This window comes from Seriola lalandi, unplaced genomic scaffold, assembly GCF_002814215.2.
Source record: "Seriola lalandi dorsalis isolate HSWRI2012SDOR001 ecotype SW California unplaced genomic scaffold, Sedor1 jcf7180002054321, whole genome shotgun sequence".
In the NCBI taxonomy this organism is placed as follows: Eukaryota; Metazoa; Chordata; class Actinopteri; order Carangiformes; family Carangidae; genus Seriola; species Seriola lalandi.
The window spans coordinates 60,332-70,881 of record NW_019524874.1 but is presented as its reverse complement, the minus strand read 5'-3'; the positions used below and the strand labels follow the sequence as shown (position 1 = coordinate 70,881).

General features: G+C 40.2%; 1 protein-coding gene across 1 annotated transcript in view; it reads right to left on the bottom strand.

Moving 5' to 3' along the window:
* Window positions 1-4,656: 4,656 nt before the first annotated feature.
* Window positions 4,657-10,550, bottom strand: part of LOC111655508 (bone morphogenetic protein receptor type-2-like) — a 25,006-nt gene continuing 19,112 nt past the window's right edge. Inside the window, exon 19 of the mRNA XM_087174154.1 lies at window positions 4,657-8,996. Coding sequence (XP_087030280.1) covers window positions 8,686-8,996 — 311 coding nt within the window. The 3' untranslated portion in view covers window positions 4,657-8,685. The remainder of the gene's footprint in view (window positions 8,997-10,550) is intronic.

The window sequence follows — 10,550 nt, the reverse complement described above, 5'->3', positions numbered from 1 at the left end:
CGAATCAGATTAGAAAGTAGGTGTTGAGTGTGAGAGCTGCTGCTGGGTGTCTCACTCCTCACTGCTGCTAGTCTTCTGTTTCCTGGATCATTTTATATCTGACAAATTCTTATTTTGAGCGGATTTGAGTTGTAGGGTTTTAATGGAGAACTGTAATATTAGGAAAGACGGAATCTGTTTGGTCACCTGAGAGAAGTTAAGTGAATTTATATCCTGCAAAAATATCAGGTAAGAAAACATTTACTCTATTGTTTTGGCGACGTCGTTTGTGTTCGTGTTGTTTATTCTGGATTAAATAATGCTATAGACGGATATACAAATGTCATTAAGTATGTGTGTTTATACTGCGTCATTAACGTGTGTTAAAGTGAAAAGCTAACCGCAATTAGCTCGCTAGCCATAACAGCATTTTTTCAATGTAGAAGAAGATAATTTTACTGTGTGTTGCTAGTATGTGTTAATGTTGTCAGCTGGTTCCCGCGCAGCTATCTGGACTGTTGTCTCCAGTAGGGGTTGGCGGATCGATTTAAATATCGATAGTATCGATACTAACGTTGGTATTAGGTATTGATCGATACTTGTGTGATGAGATCGATTCTTAAGTTTCAGTTTATCTTCTGTAGAACTCCAGGCATTTACACAGTGACTGACTGGCTGTAGTAGCTGTAGCTGGAGCCTATCTCAGGCGGGAGGCGGGGGTAGGCTGGCGGGTACTCCCTGGACAGGTCGCCAGTCCGTCACAGGGCAAACACATAGACACAGACAACCATTCACACTCACAGCCACACCTATGGTCAATTTACAGTATCCAATTAGCCTAGTCCCCATTTTGCATGTCTTTGGACTGTGGGGAACCCGGAGAGAACCCACACTGGCACGGGGAGAACATGCAAACTCCACACAGAAAGATCCCACGGCCGAGCCGGGACTCAAACCCGGAACTTTCTTGCTGTGAGGCGACAGCGCTAACCACTGCACCACCGTGCAGCCCATTAAAGTCACAACTTTACAAAATAATTTAATAATCATGAAAATTCAAGTTTTCATTCAAATCAATTTCATTCAAAAGTACATGGTAATAGTAAAAAGTATCGGTATTGGTATTGGCAATACTGGCCCTGTATTTGCTTGGTATTGGATCGATACCAAATTTTGCAGTATCGCACAGCCCTGGTCTCCAGCCTCCCGCTCATGGTTCCCATCGCCGGGCATCACCCAGTTCCTCATTGTTCCCCATGTTCCATGTTATGTTGTTTTTAGTTGTTAATATGTATTTTACTGATGTTTTGTTTTTCGCGCCGTTTGTATGGTGGCCGGCTGCCTAGCTAGCGCTGTGGAGCCTTAATAATATTACGGTATATTTCAGTTGCTGTTATTCTGCCTGTTTAGGAGCAAGAGATACGGAGAGATAGTCCAGAAGACTGCCTAATATGTTGTTATGTCTTCTGCAGGTATGTTTCCTTTTCGAAATGTAATTATTTCCACAGTCTGTTTAGTTTTACCTCACATACACACTGTTATTTTGTCCAGTAGGTGTCACTGTTTACATGTTGTGTTTTAATGATTTGAGATTAATTAATCTGTTAAATACTAAGTGTTATTCTTCCTGTTTAGGAACAAATATGTGTTTTCCTGTTTATTTTAATAGCTTTTATTTAGTAAACTGTATCTAAATGTTGTTAATGTATATTGTAACACAATGGTAAAATATAACATAACCCCACACAATGTTATGCTGCATTGCTGAGGGAGCAAGAGATACAGAGAGATAGTCCAGAAGACTGCCTAATATGTTTTTATGTCTTCTGCAGCGAATAAAGGCTGGAAAAGAGTATCTGTCCTGATTCATCATTATCCTTACACAAGACACACACCCGTTACAACAGCAGACATCACTGAAGCTGTGATAAACATCACAATCCAATATTCTGAAGATACAAAAACACAACACTCTTATGAACAAGTTAATTTGTTGGTCCGAGACACACACACTGAGCAAGGGAGAGAGAGAAGCCAGAGCTAACTGCTAAGCTAAAGTAACAATCAGTTCTAAACAGCATGTAAACAAAAGCTGAATCAGTGAAACTCGCTATAAGCAGCAGAGAGCTGTGGGTGCTGGAGCAGAAGTGCTCAGTTTAAATGTACAGCAGGTAGTTAGTCACTGTAATGAAGAAAACAACAACATTAACTCTACCGGTAACAGAAACTCCAGAGACTGGCGAGGAGACGCTGCAGTGACGTCAGCACGTAAACGGTCCCTCACTGCTGGTGATGAAAGGTGATGTACTCTGAGTAAACGTGTTACTGCGGCACATTTTTAAAAGGGGAAGAGGAGGGTAAAACATCTTATATGGGGATGATAATAATAATATATGATAAAAGTATTAAACAACATCTTTAGGCTGCCAAGGAGCCAGTATCAGTTCCCAGGTTTATACAGAGGTGTTTGTTATTCAGCCTCTTTGTTGATATAAATGAGTTGGACAAAATAATATAAAATAATAGGAACTTAAAGCCATGGCGAGTGTCTTTATGTAGCAGTAGTTTTGTGTTGGCATCAGTTCTGAATATTTCTGTCTCTTTGATTACTAATAATAATAATGAATAATGAATGAATCCAAGTTTATGTTAAGTTCTCTGTGCTTCTATACAGTACATAATATATACATTTCATCATACTATTTGCCTTTTTTAATCCTAATAAGTAACATACTGCTCTGATCATAGGTGCTATCTTCATCTCTAACTTGGTGTTCCGTAGTTATGAAATAAGTACAATAAAGTAATTTGATAAACATGACCTACTCTGTCTCTTTCAACAACTGCCGGGCGAGATGCAGTGATGCATTGTGGGGTTTTTAGTATCAACAACTTCAGGCCTTCCTTCAGCCTTGCAGGTAGCACTCTTCCAAACGTGAGTCATGAAGTTACACCATTGGTCTGTTGACTTTTTTTACTGGTCTTCAGTAAATGGCAGAATATTTCTCCATTATTTTCAGGGCACATTGTCAGTGTCTCCTACACAGGTGTCTGCACAGCGAGTCTGAAGATGAGCTTCAGGTGTTTGATGTTTAGTCCGGTGGAACATTAGAAAGCAGCCACAGAAGGTCAGAGCATTCTTTGTCGGTACAGATCATTTAAATAACATTTGTTTAAGCTTTATTAAAGTAATGTTAAACAAAAAATAATTAAATCATACTTTTTAAGGACTTTACAGCGAATCTTAGTGTCTCCTGTTATTTCTTCCCCCCAGATGCTCCAAGGATCCAGCTGATTACTGGCAGTTTGAAGGTGGATTTTTCTTCATCTGCTCCGTTGCTCCGTCACTTCTGGTAAAGATTCATAACCTTTGTGGGATGTTGTGATTTGACTTATTAATACACTGTATAGTTGGATTCTGACATAAAAGATAGTATAATCTTTGTCCACATATGTTGTCAGATCTATATGGAGAATATATATATATTTTTATTATTAGGAAAAAGTTTCTCTGCAGAAACTTTAGTGGCGTCACTTTATTAATGGTGTTTGATTGTAATAAATTAGGAGAAATCTGTAAAATAACATTTTTTCTCTGTAGAAATATTAATGAAACTTTCTGTAAATTTATTGTTTTTACACTTTATCTGAATTAGGACATTTTACTTTAATTTTATGGTTTTTGTTTGGCAGCTGCTGCTGACAGTCATTTGACTTTTTTTTCACGATTTTTTATTTTTTTTTATTTTTTATTTTTTTTTACAGTGTGGTCAAATTACAATGGTGCAACACTTTACATGTTGCTGCAGCAAGGAATTGTGGGACGGCCTTTGGTAAAGGAAGTTCCAATGTTTCCTCTGCTGAAGGAGACAAGAGAGGAAGCAGTGAAGCTCCTTTCCTCATCATTTAGAGAAGTGGAGCAGCTGTGATCACGGCTGCCGCTCAGACACTTCCGGGTCGTTTCACTCAGTTTGAACCTTCCTGAGCAAAAAAGACCCGACAGCCATTTTCCTGTGGTCATGCTCAAGGTGGAAAAAAAACGGGTTGAAAGCCATAAACAGCTTCTGCCAAATCATACATTGAGATGGTTTTTGGCTCTATATCTAATATATCTTCTTATGGATCAACACTTCAAATAAAACACAGGGGAAAAGGAAAATATGGAGCTTTAATGCCTGATTTGCAATATATCAATTAATTTTAAATTGTTAAATCTATAAAATGTCATCAAATAGTGAAAAATCATCATTAAGGTCCAGAGGGCTTCAAATGTCTTTTTTTTGTCCAACCAACTGTTGAAAACTCATATACTGTTTATGAGAATATAATACATTAAAATAAAAAGAGGAAAGTCACCGACCTGTTGTCACTAGAGCTCCAGAGAGAGCTGAGAGAGGAGATGTAAAACTACACTGAGATGAACCACAATATTTTCTTATGATCCACTTTACTGTTGATGGGAACACAGCTGTGCTGATGTTCAGTACATCACTCCCTCTCCTGTGCTATTTAATACATATATATATATATATATATATGGATCTGTAGACACACATTCACATGACTGTGTGTGAATAATACTACTACTTTCTAAGTTTCAGTAAATTAGTAAGTAAATAAGTAAACATGAGAGGACGACAGCAGAAACTCTTGTCGTCATGAATGAGACGATGACACTCTGGATCCTCTGCTCTTTATTTCATGAACTGAAACGTGTGATACTCTAATGTTAGGATGAAACTCTCTGTGTGAACCACTGAGGCTGATTTCTAACCTGTTCAACATGCTGTGTGAGTATACTGTGTGTATGTACAGATACTGTGTTAACAGGAGGGACTATGACTTCAGAGCTTGCAGAATACAGCACTAGCAGGATACAGTGGTGGTCCCATATGAAAGTATGTAATGTATAATAATAATGTATACAGAGTATTTACACTACCAGAAACTATCCTACATAAATACACATGGATCAGCAAAGAAATACACAGAATATTCACCAACAGACGTCCCAGAATCATGAGAACCAGAGGACACACAGCATTTCAACCAGTTAAATATTATGGTTCTATCTACAATCTACACTATGAGCCATGGCAGAGACCCCCCCCCCCCAATACTGCATCTGTTCAGTCTAAAATATTACATACAGCAAGGATATGAAAAGGCAGAATTAAAAAACAGATGTATGGTTCATGAGAGAAATAATATAATTAACATTTCAGTGCTGTGATATATCTCATGCAAGAAGCTTAAAGTGGTTCATAATAAAGGTAGTAATAGCATAGATAACTATATAAGCTACAGTGACTTTAAAGGGTTAACTCACCAACGCTTTCAGGCACATCTCAGGATTAGCATTAGCCTGGACAACAGTTACTTCTGCAGCAGTTAGCAGGAGCCTGACTGTGAGTTCAGACCCAAGAACAGAGCAAAGTGTGACGGCTGGGTAAATGTTCCCCCCCCCGGTCCTTCAGCGGTCTGACAGCAGAGAGTCTGTCACACTGACCTGGGTTTCTGTCACTGTGGTCCTTGGATCAGTGAGATCTCAGGGAAACTGTCCGACAGGACGAGGGACAATATATATATCTCTGATGAACAGGAACGTGATGAAATCTACAGAAACTCCAGATAAAAAGATTTAAGGCTGAAACAGTTGATCAGGAGGTCCAACAAAACCCTGAAATCAATCAAGTCTATATTGTTAATTAACAGGTGTTAATTGAGTTTTCTGTAGAAGATGTAAAGGTGTATCTGGATGAGGAGGACTGGGTGAGAAAAAGTAGCTGCATATGAACGAATGTAATTTATGACGTGTCACACACTCTGTGTGTTTGAAAATGAAAATGTTTCAGCTGAAGTGAAAAGTTTGTGCTCATTCCAAAACGGTTTGAAAAGAGGAGGGAAACGAGGAAATAAGAACATTGAGTTTCTGAGTTTCTGTAATGTCACACATCGTCTGATTGGTTTGAACAAACTGATGATCAAACTCTGAACGACGCTGGGTGACACTTTGTTTTGTTCTCAGTCTGAGCCTGAAGTTCGCAGACACAGTGTGACCCGTTATCTACTGATTCAAGTTCATGTTACCCCAGGCTCCAGAAACCGGTTAGCATCCTGGTACTAGACCAGGTTTAGCTTAGTTAGCCTCCAAAACCAGTGAGTTTGGTTTGAGATCCACACTTAGTCCTGGATCAGGGGCACAGTGAACCCTGGACCGGGTCTTGACTCATTCTGCCTTCACACAGTTCATGATGTACAACAACAGAATCTCAAGGCGTAAGTGTACGTACATATCAGCATCTAAAACCAGTACAAACAGTAGAAAATACACAAGTCACAGAAACTCCTTCAAATTAAAATAGACATAAATGATAATGTTGACGTGGAGCTGACATCAGAATCAGCAGAAAATGATGTCAAAAGTTTATAAGGCTTACCAAAAGTGAATATGTTAACTTATTATATTTGCACATTAAAGGTTCAAATGTTGTTACATACAAACATATACGAGTCTGAAACATCACAACTTCCCTCTATAAAATCACCCATTCAAATAAAAGTTAGTAACTGAGTCAATTTGTTTAAAAAGAAAATCTAAACTTTGCTGTTTTTTGTTTCATGTTTTGTTGAAATAAATATAAGAGATGAAAAATGGGGCGACAATGAACTATTTGATGATTCAGTCCTGGTTCATTAACTTTTTTATGTCACACCAAACTCCACTGAAAAAATCTGGCATTTAAAAAACCATTACTACTACTACTACTACTACTACTAATACTGTTACTACTAAATGCATATACTCGGCAAATAACTTAAAAAATATAAAGTGTTATAAATTGTAAGGATTTCCACTTCATACACCAAACATCACTTTTAAACAGAGGATGGTCAGCAGGTCGCTCTACTTCATACTGTGTTATACTCAATAAAGTGCTGAGGATCACCAGGCCTTTAACACTACATCACTTTATATCAGCAAGGAATTACATTGTCCTTTAATTCACAATTTCAGTTCATTTCCATCAAACTTCAGACATCACAAGCATCAAACTGTTGTTTGAACTGAACTGGAGCTCTGTGCTAAAGATACCAGCTGATGGTGGATGGTTTGGTGACTAACAGCAGAACATGTAACAAGACAGCTGTGGAGTTGTGCCAAGGTTATTCTGTCTGTTGGATCAAATCAGTCCGGTTTGTGTTCTTCACCTTCTTTCATCTCCCTCCATTTTCACCTCCCGCTCATCTTTAAAGAAACATGAAAACTGTAGTGCTCCGGCCGACGGAGGTGTTGTTACGGTTCCTGAGGAGGTTGTTCGTGGCCAAAGTTTCAGGTTTGATAAACTCCACAGAACTGTGGATCATCCCTCTCTTCTTCTCCACTCCCTCTGTCCGTCCTCACAAGGTAGGTCATTAAACTAAGTGCAAATGAAAAGAATAAATATCCTGAAACAGTAATGTTGTCAATCTGTTAACACATCAGAGCCCAACACACGGTCAACAGGAGGAGGCATCATGAGCCGACTGCATAGCTGGATTTAGTGTTTAACGTAAAGACTCTTCTTTAAATCAAACAAAGACACAAACAGAAGAAATGTCCTCAACTGTGTCACTGTTACTTCTGTCATTGCACGAGTCGTCCTTTAGACAGTTTCTAAGTTTCCTAAATAAAACTAACTTTGTTTAAAGTGCATAAAAAATCTGACGTTTGACTTGACTGAATCCTCTCTGGTCACATGACTCACCACTTCCTCCATCTACCAGGCACAAACATCATCCTCAACCTCGCCACCACCTGAAGGACATTCTCCGGTTCACCTGCACCTGGATACATCCACCAGCCATCAGACCTGTCCCAACAGGAACCAGGTTCTGGATTCCACAGAGGGTCAACGCCAAAACCAGTTGCACCTGTCACATCTTCTAGTCACAGATGAGTCCGTGGAACCCAAAACTGAACCAGAACCAACGTTGTTCACTCAACAACCAGCTGGTCTCTGAACTCCTGGACAATGTTGTTACTCTGGTAGAACGATGACACTGGTCACAACAATCCTAGCCAATCATCTAGCAGTAAGCAAATCCCCTTTCTACAGGGAACCCAAAGGTCTACCAGAGAGGGACTTCCTCCATGTGACCACCCACAGAGGTCATGAGCTTTGTCACCCAGGTAGGGTCAAGCCCTCATCGGCCAACCACAGACGAGTCAGTGAGTCTGAGAGTACAACAACAACAACTTCCTTCATCTAACATTGACAGAGATTCTTGTGTAATCTGGTGACTCCGGTGGGTCAAGGCCACACTTACAAATCAATGACTGGTTACAACAGGAGCCAATCATCCCCTCGATTCACTACCAGCCAAAATATACTGGACTCTGACATTATGGGCATTTAAGCAACGTAGGCATGGTGAAGGTTGAAAGTTTGAGGTCAACTGGTAAAAGGACAGGGCCGACGGCAACAATCCTTCAGGAAGTATCAAGCTCAATCATGAAAATGTAACCCCCAACCCCCCCACCCCGGTCTGATGGAGTCCACGTCTGTCACAAACTTGAGAGCATGTTATCGTGAAGCATTTCCTGTGGTTTAGAGCTGGGGGGGGCTGAGGGCCACGACAGACTCTGATCTATTTTCCACAACTAAAGAGAAGGAAGACAAGAAGTAAAAAAAAAAATCCTTTAAGAAAAGAAGAAAAGAAACTCTAGAAGCAGGTCATCCCATCAGGCTCGGAGGTCGTGGTCGCCGTGGCTCCACCGCCAACCAAAAAGACAGCGATGCTGGACTTTGACTGGTTGATTTTAGGGATGTTTCCTGCTCTATGGAGACCAGAAGAAAAGTGGGTGTGGCTGCTGCTACTGCCACCGATGTCGAAGTCTGGGTCGAGAGCTGTATCCGTGGATACAACCCACGAGGCTGGACGCCATTTTTTCAGGGTGTACGGTGTCTTCACACGACGTTTTATTTTCTCTCCTGAAGCACTCAGACTGCCGCTCTCCATCAGAGACACACGACCTGAGGACGAGAGCAGGGACAGTGTTAGCAGATGTCTCACATTTATAGCTTCAACAGGTAACAAACCATGTGACCTGATGTGACCTGATGGTCCACACTGTCCGGTCTGTGTGGTGGTGAAACATGTTGCCAGGAGCCTGATGGTGTGACTACCTGGTGCGTCACTGCAGCAGGTAATGACTGACAGCCACAGTGATAAGTAATAGGGATGGCATTTTCAGTAATTTCAATATTCAAGTATTCTCGTCACCTTAGTACTCAATTACTCGCAAATTATATATATATACACTATATTGCCAAAAGTATTGGCTCACCTGCCTTGACTCGCATATGAACTTAAGTGACATCCCATTCTTAATCCACAGGGTTTAATATGACGTCGTCCACCCTTTGCAGCTATAACAGCTTCAACTCCTCTGGGAAGGCTTTGCACAAGGTTTAGGAGTGTGTTTATGGGAATTTTTGACCATTCTTCCAGAAGCGCATTTGTGAGGTCACACACTGATGTTGGACGAGAAGGCCTGGCTCTCAGTCTCCGCTCTAATTCATCCCAAAGGTGTTGTGTCGGGTTGAGGTCAGGACTCTGTGCAGGCCAATCAAGTTCATCCACACCAAACTCTCTCATCCTGGTCTTTATGGACCTTGCTTTGTGCACTGGTGCACAGTCATGTTGGAACAGGAAGGGGCCATCCCCAAACTGTTCCCACAAAGTTGGGAGCATGGAATTGTCCAAAATCTCTTGGTATGCTGAAGCATTCAGATTTCCTTTCACTGGAACTAAGGGGCCAAGTCCAGCTCCTGGAAAACAACCCCTCACCATAATCCCCCCTCCACCAAACTGTACAAGTACCGTTCTCCTGGCAACCACCAAACACAGACTCGTCCATCAGATCGCCAGATGGTGAAGCGCGATTCGTCTCTCCAGAGAACGCGTCTCCGCTGCTCTAGAGTCCAGTGGCGGCGTGTTTTACACCCCTGCATCTGACGCTTTGCATTTCATAAAGTCAGAATAATTTTGTTTTCAGTTTAATTGTGGTTTCATTTTCATTGTGATATGTTTGGAAGAGATTAACTACTAAAGTTTTGAGAAGATATACACTTTATCTGTCAAGAATAAATCACATTGTCACATTCATTTCATGGAAAGAGGTAAATAATATTACTTTAGGAACAACAGTGTATATATACATATATATATATATATATGTATATATATGTATATATATATATATATATATACATATATATGTATATGTATATATACATATATATATATACATATATATGTATATATACATATATATGTATATATACATATATGTATATATACACTGAATTGAACTATTGTAGCCAATAATAACACGTGTGCACGCTACTCGAATAATGAGGTCATCAACGAGTACTCCAGTACTTGTACCCATCCCTGCTTGCTAATTGGACAGTATTTGTACCATCACCTCAAAACTGTCTTAAGACCATGGACAACGTAAATGACTGAATTTATATCAAAACCATCATTCACACACACACACACACACACACACACACACACAC